Source organism: Asterias rubens, chromosome 19 (genome assembly GCF_902459465.1).
Source record: "Asterias rubens chromosome 19, eAstRub1.3, whole genome shotgun sequence".
NCBI classification, from domain to species: Eukaryota; Metazoa; Echinodermata; class Asteroidea; order Forcipulatida; family Asteriidae; genus Asterias; species Asterias rubens.
This window is the reverse complement of record NC_047080.1, coordinates 4,701,658-4,720,711: the sequence shown is the minus strand read 5'-3', so window position 1 is coordinate 4,720,711 and position 19,054 is coordinate 4,701,658. Positions and strand designations below refer to the sequence as shown.

Below are 19,054 nucleotides of genomic sequence, written 5' to 3'. Positions count from 1 at the left end.
AGAAAGTCATTGTTTCTGTAGAAAAGAAGGATTCCTTGACCTTGACATCCTCTGTTTCTTTTCTTGATAACTCAACCCCTGAACTTCCTTAAAGAATCCGTTTGACCAGTCACACCATTTTCAGTTTCAAATGAGTAAAGATCGCTCATTTCCTTAGAATTGTTTCAATACAATTCAGCAAAGCATTGTTACTAATAATAACCAAAGCACAACTGTAGACAGTGAAAACCACACCATTTTAATTTGAGATAGCTTGTCAATAAAATGGAAGAGACTATAGAAGCAATATTATGAAAAGGTTTGAAAATATCGCAATAATTTGTTGGATTTAAGAGCAACCATACAGGCGTTACTTGCTGTTGTAAAAGTTACAGCCCTCTGTTCAGACACCCCTTATATGTTCCGATAATCTTTTTGTCCTTTTTTCCCTAAAAATAACCGTATTTAACCCTAGCGAAAATCACATGGGTGTTTTTGGTACATGGGGTTCTCTGAACTATAGGGGTGCCGGAATCTAGAGCAGTCACCGTTGTAAAAGTTTAAACTTCTTTGATGAGGGGATTGGGAGTTGATTTTGTTCTTCGACAAACTGTTGTTTCATCTGACATGTGGTGTTGCTGAAACTACAAAAGTACAAACACTTCTGTAGCTTGAATTTTATATGATTGAGAAGAAAAACAGTCTTCACAAAAGCAAATTTTGAATATTGTTTTAAAGATATTTTTGTTTATTGGTGAAGCTTAGATACAATAGCAAAGTTTTCAAAGATTTCTACAGCTAGGTAAATTGCTTGTTTCTTTAAGAATGTTAAGCCCTTGACTGAAAAGTCCCGATGAAAAGTTTTCAGCAACTTGATCCAGTCCATACCTGGAGGGGATAAAACCCATTTCAAGGATAAAACTCAACCCATTTAATCCAAGAATAATCATGTGGGCCACAATATACCTTTTAGAAGTACCCCTAAAATTGAGTTACAAATCTATTATTATGAATAATAATAACGGGTCACGGTTAACAAGAATTTTTTCCAGAGTCTAGCCAAGAATTATTGGAGTATTTATCAAGCCTTTCACATTTACATCCTGCCTGAAGGGTTAAAATTAACCTTGTTTCCTTATTTTGTGTACATACCTTAAGTGGCAATCTGCTGGGAAAACATACAAATAGAAACTCTAATCAAATATAAATATTATGGAAATCCATGCTTTGTAAGAGGAACATGGCGCCAGGATTTTTTTACTTTGGTGGTATATCGGTGAGGTTTTATTTCCTCGGGGAGTGAAGGAAGTGAAACATTTGTTGCACTAAAGGAACTGCCGGTATTTCGGATATGACAGTATGTGTACTTTACCTGCTACATGTGTCATTGCCCCCATTGTTTTGCAACATGTGCCAATTTTCACTCCTCACTCCGCGATATTTTCAGAACAAAAAATCAATATCAATTTTTATGGCGCCATGGTCTTTAATTATGATTTATAACTTTTAAAGTAATTTCTAGGGTGACTTAAGTTGTTCAAAGGTTAATATAAAAGTGCTCTTCGTTTCATCAATCAGGGAGCTCACCATTATGCAGTTCAAAATGTTATAAATTTCCTATATGGTAGAAAAGTTTGCCAAAGTTTGAGAAAATAGCATTTGAAGGCCCCAAATAACTCTTGGTTATTTCGATTGCCGTAACTGGTAATTGAATTAAGCACGTAAAATGGGATATAGGTCTACTTGTTACCTTTCTATGTAATTTTGACAGTTGGTTGAAAGTTTTGATGAGTGAAAATTAGACTTGTTGCATTAAAAATTAATCTCAAAATGTAGGCCTAAATGATCTATACAAATGTATGCAATTATCCGAGTTTGTTGAAACGAAAGTGGAGGTACATGATTGGACATGTGAGTATATTGAAGACTTGAATTTTGAACAAAATTTACTTGTGAACTTTGCATTACAACTTGAACTCAAAATGTACCGTCTAAAAATAAAAATTGGAATACGGATTGTGATCATTCTAATGTAAGATACTAACTAAGTTTGTTGTTTAATAAAGTCACGACTGGTGAATACGGCAGACTCCTCACTGTATGCCTTATAACAAATGCCACTTTTATCTTTGAATTTCTTTCACTTTGACAAACTCCTCACCACCCGCTCCCAATCACTTTTACCATCGCTTAAAATCCAGAAACACTTCTTCACCAAAAACAACTCTGTTTTCTGTTTCTTGTAAGATGTCACTACAGATCCCTCCCAGCCAGCAATTTAAAAGCCTAAACTGTTTGTTCTGGGGTTGATGTGGGTCACGAGGTATCGGGGAAAGCTGTGAGTTGGTACCGTGCTTTATGTGCATTTAAAGGCAGTGGACACTATTGATAATTACTCAAAATAATTATTGGCATAAAACCTTTCTTGGTGGCGGGTAATGGGGAGAGGTTGATGGTATAAAACATTGTGAGAAACGGCTCCCTCTGAAGTGCCATAGTTTTCGAGAAAGAAGTAATTTTCCACGAATTTGATTTCGAGACCTCAAATTTAGAACTTGAGGTCTTGAAATCAACCATGTAAACGCACACAACTTCGTGGGACAAGGGTGTTTTTTTCTTTCATTATTTTCTCGCAAGTTCCATGACCGATTGAGCTCAAACTTTCACAGGTTTGTTATTTTATGCATATGTTGAGATACACCAACTGTGAAGGCTAGTCTTTGACAATTACCAATAGTGACCACTGCCTTTAAAGGTATAAAGGCACTGGACCTTTGGTAATATTCTCAAAGACCAGTACTCTCACGTGGTATATCCCAACATATGCATAAAATAACAAATCTGTGAAAATTTGACCTCAATTGGCAGTCATCGAAGTCGCAAGAGAATAACGAAGAGAAAAAAAAACCTTGTTGCACAAGTTTGTGTGCTTTCAGATGTCCCAACAAAGCTTAAGTCCCGAAGTCTTTTAATATTTGAGCGAGAAATTACCTCTTTCTCAAAAACTACATACTTCAGATGAAACATTTTCTTACGATGTTTCATACTATAAAGAGCTCTCCATTGCTCGTTAAGTTTTTGCGTGCTAACAATTATTTTGAGTATTTACAAATCGTTTCCATGCCTTTAAAGGTAATATTTGAAAGCCCCTCGACCCAGTTTGTTGACCCAGTTTTATCTCACTAATGGTTAACAGCAGAAGTACTCCAGTGGTGATAACTGATTGGTCTCCAGTGTGTGTTTGCTGTCTTTTGTTTATGTTAAATTACATTTACTGTAATGTGTTGTGGTTGGGCGTTCCAGGAAGGTTGCATGGAGGCCTTGATGTATTTATGTTAAATATCAACTTACATCAAAACAATATCACATTCTTATCAGTGGTCATCATCACTTGAGAGCAAGTCTTTTTGCATTGCGATTTGGGGGAAAGTTGTGTGTTTTGCCACGGTTCTCGCACTGGACACCTTTGCTTGTCAAAGACCAGGATTCTCACTTGGTGTATCCCAAAAGAAACCAAACTAGTGAAAGTTTGGGCTCGTTTGGTCATCGAAGTTGCGAGAGCATAATTAAAGAAAAAAAAACACCCTTGTTGCATACTTTGTATGCTTTTAGATGCATAATAAAAGGTTTCAGCTGAAATTACGGGGGTATCTTATTACTTGAGTGAGAAATTACCTCTTTAAAGTTTTTTTCAAAATGTTACTTCAGAGGGAGCTGTTTCTCACAACGTTGTAAACTATCGACATCTCTCCATTGCTTGTTTAGGCTATACCAAGTAAGTTTCTATGCTAACATGTATTTTGAGTAATTACCAATAGTGTACAGTGCCTTTAAACGATGGAAGAATGTAATAATTACAACTCTGTTTCTGTTAGGTAGTTTGCCCTGCTTTTTATATTAAACTCTATATTCTCATAGCTAACTCAATTGACACCTGTCCTTGTCTGCTAGAAAGCAGATCTATTCTCGCTTAGCATGGGGAGTCTGTACTTGTCATCTCATGTCAAATTGGCACCTGTAGTGACGGTAGCCTTGAAGGCCTAAATACCTGGCATAATTTACACCTCATTCTAACCAATCATCTTAAGCCATAAAAACAAACATTAGCCAACTCATAATACCGGGTTAGTCTTTCAGCAAAGCCGCTGTTTTTTTGTGGTTTTTTTTCTTCTTTTCTTTTTCGGTGACATTCGGGTGCACGGTGTGTTATTGGGTGAATCTCAATGCTCTGAGGGATTTTTAACGATAAGAAAATCTTTCTATGGAAAATGATAGAACTGATGTGTTTTCCTTGCATGATTCAGCCACTCGATCGGCCATTTTTGACAAATCGTAAAAAGCAATTTTAACTTGTTTTTTACAAGATACTTCAGAAGATTTCACAACGCATTTCTAGCGCGATGGATTTACAACGAGGCATCTTGTCACTGCAAAAGCGACACAAGAAACACGACAAAATATCGCAGAATCTAAATTTACTTTAAAGGCAGTGGACACTATTGGTAATTACTCAAAATAATAATTAGCATAGAACCTTTCTTGGGGACGGGTAATGGGAGAGGTTAATGGTATAAAACATTGTGAGAAACGGCTCCCTCTGAAGTGCCATAGTTTGCGAGAAAGAAGTAATTTTCCACGAATTTGATTTCGAGACCTCAGATTTAGAACTTGAGGTCTCGAAATCAACCATCTTAACGCACACAACTCGTGTGACTAGGGTGTTTTTTCTTTCGTTATTATCTCTCAAGTTCGATGACCGATTGAGCTCAACTTTTCACAGGTTTGTTATTTTATGCATATGTTGAGTAACATCAACTGTGAGGGCTTGTCTATTCGACAATTACTGATAGTGTCCACTGCCTTTAAAACCATTTTCGTGTCAGCCTGACCCAGAAATGGAACAGGCCCTGTGACCTGGGAATCTGGGTCAATTCTGACCCAAAGTATAGTTTGTATTCAAAGGTTCTACGCAGGGTGCACCGTGGTGAACTTTTATAAGTTTAATTTCATAATTTCAAAAGTGCATTTAATTGAATTGCTCCTTATCATGTTTTGGCGATTCTGATTTTAATCAGACTCCACTTAAAGGGATTATGAATAAATTGGCAAATCTTTGAGATTTGACTTTCCCTTGGAAGGTTTTCATTTTGCCTGAAATGGGATAAACACACAATGTAATTGATTAATACCTTTAGGACATCGTAAGAGGGAAAGTTGTTCCCATTGCTACATGCACCTGTTGTACCCCTCAATTAGTAAATTAAGGGTCTCGCATGAGGTAAAGATCGTCCGTCGGGACTCGTGAGGATTATCACGATGAAATGCACAGATTTTTCTCCTCTTTGAGAGTAGAAACTGTTTTTCTTTTAAAACTACAGTGGCTCGTGCGGTTGTCTAGCTGGAAATTGGTTCCGGAAATGATGCTTGGATATTTCTATTTTTATACGGTGTGAATTCGTGCAAAATGCTGAGACGATTTCTTTATCTTAGCGGTGATGGTATCCGTTCTTAATTCATCTCTTCTGAGAAAAGGCTTACTACCCTAATTAAGTCCAACACCAAGAAATACAATGGCTAAGAAAACAAATCTCCAAGCAAGACCTGATACCGGGTAAATAAAAATTGACGCTAACCTTTAAATGTTTTTTTTTTTTGGCGATGAGTATGGGATAAAAATTAATAATAAGATTTTATCAAACGAAAGAAACCCATGAAAGGAGATGTGTTATTTCGGTCGCTGTGTATCACAATGTGTCCTTATAACAAAGTGTCCATTTTGGCGACTCGGCATTTTTCTCAGCTCTCGTTTTTTTTTCCGAATCAAAACTTTTTCCAATTCACATGGCTTTCACCAGCAAAACATTTGTTGTGTATTACTTTTACGAAGCTGCATATTGTGTCTTAAAAACTGAGTAAAAGATGACAGTTAAACCTTGCTCTATATGGTAAAACCAGTCACGTCATTGGTTTAGTATTGAAAGAGTTGCATCAAAGACCTTTTGAAGTATTTTTTCATGAGATCCCATCTATAACTTTTGTGATGACGTCACACTCTTCATACCACCTATGGACTCCATGATTTCGTTATTGATAAGAGCGTCGCAATAATTGGATAAGCTTTATCTAATAACCCCATCAAGCTGTTGGACGCAACACCTGTTGCCTTGTTCCCCGTCGTGGATCCCTGTCTTGGATCCCTCACCTCTAGCCCACTGGTCTCCCCATTCTCTACTTTTATCTCACTTCCCCAGTAAACGGTGGTCCATGTCTTGATTGCCTCGGGGCTGCCAGAGGGCTTGGTGCCAGGGGTGTAGGACATGGGGTTAATTTCAAACGAATTTAAGGTAACAGGTGCCACTCATTGCCTCATGCTGGAGTCCCTGGTAGGGGTAGTATCAATGTTGTTGAAGCCTTATTATAAAGATAAGGGTGTAACTTCGTGAAGATATGAGATTTTGAATGGAATTCGTTGATATTTAAAATATGTTGGTTCGGTCATAGAGCAAGGACCATTGATCGTGAACATTCTCTGGATCTGAACTGAGTCAACAAATAATATACGAATCAGTGTCAACTTTGATAACTAATTATAGAGCTGATACCTTACCACTATAAACACATGTTAAAAATTATATTGCGTTTGTACTATCTGATTCTGGTCAGCCTTCGAAAATATACTAAACAATTTCATGACAGGAAGAAAAAAAGAGTAGAGCAATATTATGGGTTGTTCCCTGTTTTAATTATTTTTGTTACTCTTAAAAAATAAAAGTATAAAATATGACAAAAAAAGTCACTTTTTTGTTGTCATCTTTGATACTTCTATTATTTGTATGCGTTTGAAACATGTATAGTACAGCTGGCTGTCGTGATAATACACGTTCCCTTTTGCAAAATATTCATCATCTCTATACATGCTATAATTCTATTTAAACATTGTGACTCATAGTTTCATGGACCATGGACTCACAATCGGCTATGCCACTGGCAGACTTGAACCTTGAGCTAACATGAAATAATAACACAATTACCCATTAAATGTTAGGATGCTTCATACAGCCCATTCACAGAGTCGACCTCCCTCAAAACAAGCCAAGAACGTCAGCATTCTCCAATTGTGTCTGCTCGTCCGTCAAAAACCCCGTCTTCTTTGAAAGCTCTTCAAAGGAGAAACCGGAAACCACCAAGTCTCTGTTTCCGTTGATGTTTTTATACCGTTTACTTTGTTCACCTGCCAGGGCCGTGTTGAACCGTCAAATAACCCGACAGGCGGTATACCTGGAGGATCAATATGAACCAGTCTGGGAACATATAGTCATGATTGTTACAAAGTTTTATTTTATCAATATAAACCACAGTGAAAACTGACTGGGTAAATTTTGAAATGATTTTTGGGGTTGAACAAAGAATTGACTAGAGTGGGATTCGAACCAACGACCTCCGGATTAACCCAAAAATAAAAGTTTTATTTTATGGTTTTATGTCACACGAAATGAGAATACTAAGAACAGATAAGTTTCTTTTCAGAACTGAGACGTTTCCCGAATTCCACAAGTATACTCCGTCGCAGTTGAATAAATATCAAGAAAAGTTCTCGAAGAACATAATCTACAGCAAAGCAGATATACATATATATTTCTTATCCCTGATGCAATATATTATGTCGTTGCGGTACCCCCTTAGATTCAAACTGCCTCAGCTACCGGGCAATCTCGGTAGTCTATATAGCTGGTGTATGACACTGCTCAAGAATTGCAAAGGTCGTGGGTTCGAATCCCACCCGAGTAATATGCATGTGATATTTTGTTCACATGACTCGGGAAAGTACTGAGTATACAGTGCTAACACACATTGGTGCATGGGTAAAAACCAAATTGTATAGATATATCAACTCAAACCAAATGCATTGATACCTCATCATGCAATGCCCCCAAATCACGCTCAAAGAACAGTTACCAATATTGAAACTATTGAATTTGATTTTAAAAGTACTTCTAAAGTGCATCTGCGATGCATTTGCAGGTCAGTTTAGATCCCTGTATCATGATTAGACGATTGTTCTCGATGTTTAGGTTTCTTTGTCAGCCGTTCGACTATATATCCTTCCCCCACCCCACCCCCCCTGTAATTAAATATTTCCCTGTATGTCATGATGTATTTTTAGAATGAATATACACTGGGACCGGACAAAAAAAAGGTCAAACTTTTATGTTTACTTTAGCAAATGTTAACATGGTTCAACTGGTATACACTCATGTTTAGATTGTTTGCATTAAGTCCTGAACATTTTCCTTTGAGAGATTTCTTGCTAGAAATTAAACCATTTGGATAGTGTCCTTACAGGTTACTCAAAATAGTTGTTAGCATAAAAAACTTACTTGGTAACGAGCAATGGAGAGTTGTTGATAGTATTAAACATTGTAAGAAGCAGCTCCCTCTGAAGTAACGTAGTTTTCGCGAAAGAAGTAATTTTCCACGAATTTGATTTCGAGACCTCAGAGTTAGATTCCGAGGTCCCGAAATCAAGCATCTATTAATAAGGGCACACAACTTTGTGTGACAGGGTGTTTTTTTCTTCTTTCATTATTATCTCGCAACTTAGACGACCAACTAAGCTCAAATTTCCACAGGTTTGTTATTTTATGCAAATGTTGAGATACACCAAGTGAGAAGCTGGTCCTTGACAATTACCAATTGTGTCCAGTGTCTTTAGTTAAACACAGGGACATCAAGGAAGCATTAAGGACCCCTGTGAAAGGAAAAGGCAGTTTGATTTGCTACAATGTCTTCTTCTCTTTACAATTCGGTGGTGAGAGAGAGGGTGGTCTAGGCTTAGGTCTGTCTGTTGAATGTAAAGATTCTATTGTACTGCAGCGTTTACGTACGCACACATTTTGGAGACCTTGATCGGTACAATAGAATTTAATTGCTTTTACAAGGAGCTGTGGGTGGCACTTTTGTTGTTGATTTTTGGACCTTGCCGACAATTGCAAACGTTTTCAAACTCCGGAACTGCACATAATGCGAATATAAAAACACAATATACACAACATGGGAATGTTTGCGTATGTCTCACAGATCGCTGGGTGTTTCGAACGCTGTGTGGTTTTCAAAGGTACCTGGCGGTAGCGCCAGAACGTAAACACAATTGAACCAGAAAAAAAGACACAGGACTCTTTAGTCATAGTTCCACTGTGAAAGCTCACTGATTTGGCCTACCAACCATTACCAATTTCCTAAAGGGAGAATTCCGTTCGAAATACTAATCATAGTCAAGAAAATAGCAAGATCCTTTCGCCAATTTCTCATTCTAGATCAATGCAATCGAAATATCTACATTAATTAACCTGCACAAAATCCCTTCAAAAACTTATAAACTACCTGTTGCTTCTTTTTTTTATACTAACCAAACATTACCAGAATACAAAGATAGCCAAAGAGTAGAAATATGATCACCTCCAAAAATGATTTATTCCTTTTACCTTTTTGGTGGTGTTGTAACTTTCCTCCCCTCTGGTAATAAAACACGTCAAGAAGGTTAGTCATGCAGCAACACATTGTATGGTATCAGTACAATACCTCCGTATCATAACAATGCAAACAATAGCTTAACACAATACCCCCCATCAGTTAACCTCTTGTCAGCTTATTGGCTTTACCAATTGTTTGGATCCCATCCTTGACCGTTCGACTGGCCCACTCATAGGCCCCCCCCCCCTCTCAGACCACTAATTCTCGATCGAAGATAAGAGTTGCCATTCTCCGTACTAAAGTAACCATTACTGCGACAATAATATCAGATTACAATATTTCAGACCGTAAACGTCAGTATTTCCATGCTGGGAAAAACACCTTTTGTGGTTGGAAAAAGCAAAAAGTGATTGCTCCTTTGTAAACAACAACTTGAGAAATCTGCCGAGACAAATCAGTAAGAACACGTGCAAAAAGATTGGTAACTAATGAAGACATTATTCACCCAGACTTCCTTATTATATTAGACTGCTATAGCGTCCAGACAGCGCCGATTTGTGCACCAGCCTAGAACACAACTCACAGATCGATCATTTCGAAGTACAGAGCTGTGAACGTTCATAAACCACATGTTAGCATTTGTCATCTATCGTTACCTTGACAACGTAAAGTATAACTTCCTTCAAAGTTAACCTTAATGTTATCCCCTGTTTTAGGTGCACTTCAATCTCGCATTCAATCTTAACAGTTCGGTAAATCAATGCAATTGACAAGAACCACCCTTTCAAAATGAATATTCAAGTATTAAACCACAAGGGAAACTGAATGGGTAAGTTTGTGAACCATGGTGAACAAAGACAAAATATTTCTTCGCTTGGTGTATAATTGTATATGCTTGGCCAAAGCAACCATGTCTTTGTGAAAGTTCACAATGATACAATAATTGAAGTGAGGATAAGTAACCATTATTTTGGTATATCCATTCACTGATATCAATTCTGTTGCGGCGTGCATAATTCTCTCTTCATTGGAAAAGTAAAAAATGCACCCACCCATTCATCCCCCCATAGAGAAAGGACCTGTATGGTTTCTCCGCTCACAAAGCAGCACCCCTATCTCATGACAAGCCTGGATGGCAAAATCTATCAAAAGAAGTTAGGATGTGTTGCTCAGCGCGCTGGACCACGTACACAGTGGTCTAGAGATTAAAAAAAAGTAAACCACTGAGTTGATGTAGTGCCTGTCAAACGGATCAATTCTTATTGGCTGACTGCTATACATAGTCATTCAACGGTAGACGGGTCACTGTAATTTCCCATCGAGTCTTTAGCTGCAGCGTGATCGAGGACTTTAACACTGTCTGCTTGGGCTTTATAAACTCCAGATTGTCTGAAGTTGAAGCATTGCCTTTACGTTGACAAAACCAGTTTTTGTAAACAGTACATTCAACGATCGCAGTGAGGAATATTGAGCTTAGATTATTTGAATAAGTCAGTGGAGAGCGCTTGTAGCTAAACACTGGATCTGGATTTTTTTCACTCGGAAGCTTCTCGTACATACAACTTGAACCCAACAATGATGTGTTAATTTGGAGCCTACAAACCGGTTCCCTCGAGTTGCATCTTAAATTCCTACTCAATACTTTCCAGAAGCAAGAATTTTAAACGTTAGCATGCAAGGCTGTCAGCATTTACGCGGTCCCCGTTGTTAATTTCCGTAATCCGTACTGAATTACGCCGATCTGACGTAAAAAGTTCAACATTCCCCCTCTCTCTCTCTCTCTCCAGAGCCTCTTCAGAGCTACTGTACTTGAGCTATTGGACATCTCTTGGCTACTACAAGATCATTATTTATTAGAGATAACTGGAAGACCGCTGACAAGATGACAAGTTTGATGCAAGTTCAGTCTTTAGGATATGCCATGCTGGTTACATGGCTCTTGATATCTCTCCAACTGTGTGCTGGGCCGTGCAGTGTGGATGCATACCTTCACCGCTATGGGTAAGTCCATTCATAAAATCTAGAACATGTGGGGGTGTGTGTGTGTATTGGAACGGGTTATGATAACAGAAAACCCGGCATAAGGAACAGCATGGAAGGTGAAATCAGAGAAGTTGACGTTTCGATTATGCCTGTTTTGTCTTCACCTAAGGTGTAGTCATCCAGTATTGGCAATAATTGTTTTGAGGTGCAATTTGCATTTCTTAAACTTGTCTACCTCGTTCCCCCAAAATGGGAAGTAAAAGATTGTTTATAGACCGGGGAGATCGAGATGATTTTGTAATACAGCTTTTTAGAGATTTTGAACATTAAACACATAAACTTGAGTTTAAGTTGAATTCACTATAGTATAAGAATCGAATTGAACACAAAGCATTGTGGACACTTTCTAAATTTTATTTGAATTTGTATTGCTTTGTTGGAACTTTTATTTCAGTACACTCTGTTTTTAATTGGATATTATTTGCAGTTAGTTAGGTTTCTAATAGTTAGGTTTCTGAAGTTCCAATGAAAACTTGGAGTGAACAGCCAAAACGATCGACATTAGGGCAACACGACGCACTGAAATGAAATAGAAAAGTGTTTCATGACTGAATGGGTTTTACCTATCTTTCCCATTGAATGAATTCATTGGGGCATATTAGATAATGAATCTGCATTGGCTGAACAGAGTTACTTTCTCATCGGGCAACTGGACGACGAGTCTCGCTCGATCAGCAGCAGACTTTGACTAATATTTATTTGGCCTTGCCTCGACCCTCATACCCTATCAGATCTGGTCAGTGAGGCTTGCATGATACAAAGATATTTGCTTTAAGTACAGGTGACTTGACAAAGAAAACAGCACTTCATCACATTGACTTCCAGGGAATTCATTGTCCGGGGCTCTTTGTGTCCCAGAAAGTGTACCGTGAAAATGGTCGTCTGGTCTGGTACCGCTAGCCTTTTTACCTGCTCACTTTGGGTAGTTTTCTTGTTCATTTGTGTTGTCATTTATTTTGCATCGTTTTAAAAGTTGTTTTGAATAAGTGAAAACGGTGGAGTAATTGTTTATACCAAGTTGTCATATGTATGTGCTCTATAAAGGTAGGGTGTTCTCTGCCTAAGAAAATGAGGTGAGGCAAGTGCTCCGGACCAACGTATTTACGCCCAACGTAATTACGCCGTAACTGTGGAACGGAGCTCTTATGGCATAACCCAATTTGTTTCAGAACGCCAATCCACCTGTCGTAGTGTTTCGAACCATCGGACGTTACCTCCCCTGTTTCCGGTGCCATTTAATACCCCCTTCATTGTGATACCACAATGTCTTTTCCCATTATATAGACCACCCAGATGACACACGCGACCTGGTGCCCCCTTTTTTACCGGGACCAAAGAGTTCAAACACGGGTCCTATCCATGCTGGGAACGGAAGATCATTAGCAGGACTGTCCGTTAGACGTAAATATTTCCGCAAAATGGGGGTAAGTTTTATGATTGAACCCTTGCAGCTGGGCTTCCGTCAAAACTTACAATTTGTTCTAAATTCATAATGGGCCTCCTTGAATGCATTTAATACATGGATGGGTTGCTTGAGTTGGTAAAATTCAAAATGGCCGCTGATTGAAGAAGATTAAAAAAGATATTTGAATCTTACTACTGGTTCTTGTACTTTAGGATGGAATACATCTATAACAAGATTGCCAATATAACAGACCAATATTCTCAGTTTTATCGAGCTGTTGAAGAATATTTTTGTTACATATTTCTTGGCAAATATATATTTTTTGTTTACAGAAAGTAACGGGGAACCTTCTGAAAACATACAGTAACTGTATGTTTTGAGAGGTTGACAAGTTTTATGTTATGAGCAAAACTGTTGCTTATACTGTGGCTCATTGAATCTGAACTTTTGTTTTCATTTTACGCGAGGTCGTCCTTGGCTCCTGCCCCGTATCTGAAAACCATTAAAGAAATCAACAAGGATACCTCACGTCAGTCATGCTCCTTATCTCTTATTAATGTTAAATAATACTACCCCCTGGTGTTCGGTTAGCGGGGCACCCAACATTAACAACCTTTTCAGTCAATACCCCCGCCGCTCTCCATTGACAAATAGAGCAAACTAAGACCCACTGCTTATTAAATTGAAATAAAAATAATAAATAGTACCCAACGCAAAGGTAGGGCGCGTAACAACTAATGGACATTTCCTTTTCTCATTACGTCGTTAATTTGTAAAGTCTCAGATAAAAAAAGCGGTCAATAAAAATAAACCGGATCTTCCCCCATGGCTTTTACGCAAAAGAGATCCGTTATGCATTTGCTACTTGACTGGTAGCCTAACACCATCGGGTCAGATGAGTATTATGTCAACGCATTGAACATACACGGTAATGCGATAGACACTGCGTCAATAAATACATACAAAGTTCACTGACATTATGTTCTGAAGAACCACTTAAGGCCTGGAGCATCTTTTCAGCTCTTTATTGACAGTTCTGACAGTCGATGTCGCATTGGTCTTGTTGTTTGCACCCCCGCGAAGGGGATATGCCACCTGATATTCAGTTGGTGTGGCGCTATAATAATAATATGGATGAGCCACAAAACCTCACAAGCAGAAATCCCTCCTTGGTCTGAAAATAATGTAGACTTCAATGATATGGAAAGAGTCAACTCCGAAAGAATTGAAGCTTGGCCCAACTTCATGGTGCAAACTGCAGCTTAGCGCTGCATTATGTGCTTACGGTGCATTGTGTGCTTTACATGGTGATTTAACTGTAAGCACAGCAGCGCCATGAAATTGGGCACTGGTAAGCAGGAAAATGGCTGTTTAGCATGCTAGTTTTAAAAACAGGAATACCGGGATTCCCCCCTCCTATCGGTTTTTGTCTTACCACCATAGAGAAAATTTATTTCTATAATGTCTTACTATAAGCAATGCTTTACGACATTCACCCAAGTCCCATTGACCCATTTCCTCGAGGACCTTTAAAATAAATTCGAATCAATTCTGACCTATATAGATTCAGCTGGTGATTCATATCGAGAAAATCATAAACAACACAAATAATGAGACTAAATTTGCCAAATCTCTCTTGATTATCAAAACAGATGTTTGTACTTAACAAATAATCCCTGACTGGTGGTGTGCACCAGACAGTAGCAAAATTCATCACTCGTTGCGTCGGTGAGGTCTTTATACAACAGTTCTCGAAGTCAAAATACTTACGCCAATAAGTGCCTGGTATCGCTACGGTCTTGTAACGCGCCGTGGGATGAGGAGCACGCGCACTGAGGGTTCCACCAGGCATTCAAACGCCTGCTAGAACTGCTTGATAGTGTTATTCAATCATTAATATCTCTATCGGTTATTCATATAAAGATGGATCGGTTGCTGAACATAAACTTTCATTCAATTTCCATTTCAACAATTACCTCTTCACAAGAGTGTTTATAGCCGTACCCGATATATATATTGGGTAATGTTAAATTGCAAATGATAAACACACAAACCAAACCTATTCAGTGATTCCAGGTTCTCAGAGCATCAGTAAATTGTATAGTTACCATATGGATGGAACTTCTTGAAATATGGGAGTTGTTAAAAATCTTACACTCCCCAAGGCGACTGTTAGTGTTTAAGAAACTTCCAAATGCCTCTCTAATAAGAGATGGACCTTCCATAGGTATGTTGATGATTTAAGACACCTTGGGATTTATTTTTGTTTATCAATCGCTTTCAAGTTCTTAGTTTCTTGTTGATAATTTGTTTATCAATTGTTTACTAGTTCTTAGTTTTGTGTTGATAATTTGTTAACCATTAGCTTTCCAGTTCTTTGTTTTGTGTTGATAATTTGTCTATCAATCACTTACCAGTTCTATGTTTTGTGTTGATAATTTGTTTATCGATCACTTTCCAGTTCTTAGTTTTGTGTTGACAATTTGTTTATCAATCGCTTTCCAATTCTTTGTTTGCTGTTGATTTTTTTGTCTTCGTATATAAACACACACAAGAGCATATCAACTGATCACGGGAAAGATCGATGACGACTTGAACAAATTTTTTTGATTTTTTGATCGGGAATAATCACAAGAAACTATGCAGAATATTTGCTTCTCTGTACAATTTTCTAGGAAAGCATTCCATCGTTCTCTCCAATGAAAATAGGAACCGACGTGGGTTTGGCATTTTCCATAATGGCTTTCGAAACTCAATGGGGGTTTGTGCATCATGTTGGGCCAAAAGTGTGTCATCGAAGAAGTCAGTCTTGTTTGTTTACCCGTTAGAATACATTCCTTAGACCATCAGACGTTTAGAGGAAAGTGTATAACAAGAGGTGCCCTAACAAATTGGGTGCGAGAAGGTAAATATTGACAACAAGAGAGGTCGTTTGTAGACACACACATTGGTATGTTCTAGCTGAGAATGTTAGCACCTCGAATCTCAGACACGTCAACAGATGTCATGAACGAATTCAGATCACAATTCAGTATTCGTGTTCCTATAATTATAAAGAAAACCAGGAATGTTCGGTTTTCAAGCATTCAATCACGGCTTACAAAGGAACCTCTCTTGGTGAATGGCCCGCCGGGGTTGACTCCTAGTGCCCTTAGTGTTTCTCTGCATCCAATTTAACTTCTACCATTGCGTTAATCAGGTGACTAATGGGTAAACAAGCAAATAACCCAAGTATGTAAAGGGACTCCAGACTAGCCGTCAGTGAAAAACGTTTTGTCTGGATGGGTTTAATAGGTAATTTTCTTCGGTTGAGTTGGTCTTCGCGCCAAATTTGCCGGACAAAATTCCATCAGCAAAGGAGAAAACCCATGGTGATATTTTCACGGAAGCAACGACAATAGCCTCCGTGCCCCCTGGTCATTGCCCTGGTGCCCTTGAAATATTCCAGTTGGAAATTAGAATTTCGTAATAGTAAGCCCTTTACCAAAAAGAAAATGTCTTGGTGCCCTTGTCCTTTCAAAAACGAAGCATACAGGCCTGTCAGAAAACGACGTTTGATCGCATCTTATCGACAGAAGTGCCGTATTGATTGAAAACCAATTTTAGTGGTTAACGACCGATTGCCATCGTACCACCAGGGGACAACCATTTAATATGACTTTGGTATCCCTAAAAATTGACAATAAAGCAACGTTACTTCAAACAAAACACCGACCGCGCCATGTAAACTTTTCATACAGGAATCACAGACCTCCAGACAAGAAATAATTTACTTTCAATGATTGGTGTTGTTGGGAAGTGAATAGGGGTTTTAAGAATGATGAATCTACCATGTGGGTTTTGGCCGTCGAATCGCTCAGTTTCACGGGCAAGGTTATCAGCTGGTGAAGGCTCAAAGTCCCGCGGGTCGGAGGGACGTGTTAAGTTTCTCTTCGGGGGCAACTTCAACATCTGTTTCAGACATTCTGTATTTTGGGGTATTAGTTCTTCAATAGACCGAACCTCATAAGGGAACCGTGTTTCTGTGTCGACACGTGGTTTCCACTATTGGAGGATTATTTTGAATACGATTATGAGTTTGGTCGGCAGTTTGAGTCTTACAAGAATCCCCTTTCGATTTCATTAAAGCCACAGTTTCGTTGTCGGGAATTCAGGAAAATTGTAAAGATTCCACCAAGTTCTGACAAATTGTTCGATTAGAGTAAACAAATCTTAACGATTTTCATTATATATTTATGGTAAATAATGGCTAGGTCTTGAAAACCTCACGATTAAACATCATTATTTTAAATATCAGGTTGATATTGTAAGCACGTGTCTCAAAAGAATTTCAAATCATTTCAAATTCCCGCTCATTGTGTATGACTCGTTTTCGTTTAAAAATACAAATTCGGATTGAGTCCGAACTGAAATTGTCCTGACGTGAATACATATCCGACTGTCCACTGAGACTGACGCAAATTTTATCCGGTGGTAAAGAAATGCAATCCTCAACAATTTTCCTGATATTTTTTTCAGGATTTCCATTGTTGGATCGATTTTAAAAAGCAGCAATTTCTTATATACTGTACATGTACAACAAAAAATGCAAGCCGGACGACAAGTTTCAATTTACCGTCCAGTAGGTCATCCAATCAGAAGTGGAAGGGGGTACGCATTAACCTATCAAGGACAGCAAGGACCCTATTATCACCACATCACTTTCCATTATCACTAAATGAATTATGACATCCACTTTTTGGCCAATACAGGGTGTCGGTCGGTGCGCTCACCCGGTAGCAAACACACAGTGACGCAGCTCATCAAAAAGAGAGTCGGTGTCAGACATTCCGCACGGCCCATGTTGTTTTCTTAATAATTTACGCGCCATTTCTGACAGTTAAACTGTTGGACGTAAACATGGTTACACCATACCGCGCGGTATTTGTTTATAAAGAGGATGCTGTGCGTGCAGCAGGAAACCCTTTTTTAAGGGGTGGGGACAACTTGTCAAGAGCTTAGTGGGTTGTTTCAAGTCTTCGAATTTCTACTCTTGACATTTTTGCAACATGTTTTGCGGAGCTTTCTGTTGCCTGGACACGTGGTTGTAAATTCTGTTGTCCTCGCAGAAACTTTGAGTGGGTTGAACATGCGATGTTGACCTCAAAAGGTATGAGAAATGGGTCTATAATGAGAATCAGGACAATGATAATTATTTACATCAATTCAAAAGAAAGCATAAGTTTTGTCATTAAATTATAACAAAACGATCGATGTTAAGATTGTTTGCCTTGGAAAGTTGTAGATTGAATTACCCTTTTGAAATCCTTTTGAAATCTTGGAACTTGTCGAACTCAAAAGGTATCGCCTGATAATTGGAATAGGTTTGAGCTTACCTTCAGTTTGATCACGTATAGAAAGTCGTTTCAGTTTTAAATAGTAAAAACCATCTGTCATCAAATAGGGTCTGCTCTTCAAATAAATGTTTCCACAAAAGTATACACATCTTCCGAGCAACACTAATTTGTTTATTTCAAAGTGACCGAAGTATTCAAAACTTCCGTCAGACGAGCGGTGTTTTCTGAGTAATGAGAACAGCTGAATGCTGTCGCGTGTCAGTCACACATTTTCTTGTGTACACAGTTTACATTTCGCGGCTCTTCTTTACATTATTTTACGACCGTTTAACACCCGTTTTATAGATTTCACGTTTTAATAATTCACGTTGAGTGCCACAACGTATTGCAGGTTGCCCAGTTTCCGGACGCAGTTTTTTTTTTTTTTTTTTTTTTTTTTCCTTCTTTCTTTCTTTTCACGGAAGAAGCTCTTTGTTTATGGTCATTAAAAAACAATTTTCGGTGTCAACAACCCGCACGTCATGCATAACGATCGTAAAATGTTTTTGCACCAGATCGTAAAGTGCTTTTTACCCACATGTGATGAGATGTTGATAAAGTCAGCTATTAAGTGGTGGTAGAGTCACAGATCTTCGTTACCCACCCTATTTGTGTTGTAATGTAACAACACAATTATTGTTTTTAGTCTGTGTTGATTTCTCAGAAAATATAACTACAAATGTCTACCGTCTATTCATTTTCATCTCATGATTTTTTTTCTCCAAATCTCATTTTTCTTTCAAAAGTTTGCGTCGTCTATTCTACTGTTATCCATAATATT

At 38.3% G+C, this 19,054-nt stretch overlaps 1 protein-coding gene across 3 annotated transcripts in view; it reads left to right on the top strand.

Moving 5' to 3' along the window:
* Positions 1 to 10,735: 10,735 nt before the first annotated feature.
* The window catches only part of LOC117303350 (epidermal growth factor-like protein 7), a 31,224-nt gene continuing 22,905 nt past the window's right edge, over positions 10,736 to 19,054 (top strand). For 2 of the 3 annotated variants that reach the window (XR_004520501.1, XM_033787518.1), the window contains exon 1: positions 10,736 to 11,451. Coding sequence is in view for 2 of the 3 variants with exons in the window: in XM_033787518.1 (XP_033643409.1) it covers positions 11,333 to 11,451 (119 nt within the window). In the remaining variant the exon portion in view is untranslated. The remainder of the gene's footprint in view (positions 11,452 to 19,054) is intronic. The other variant, XM_033787519.1, reaches the window with a different exon arrangement.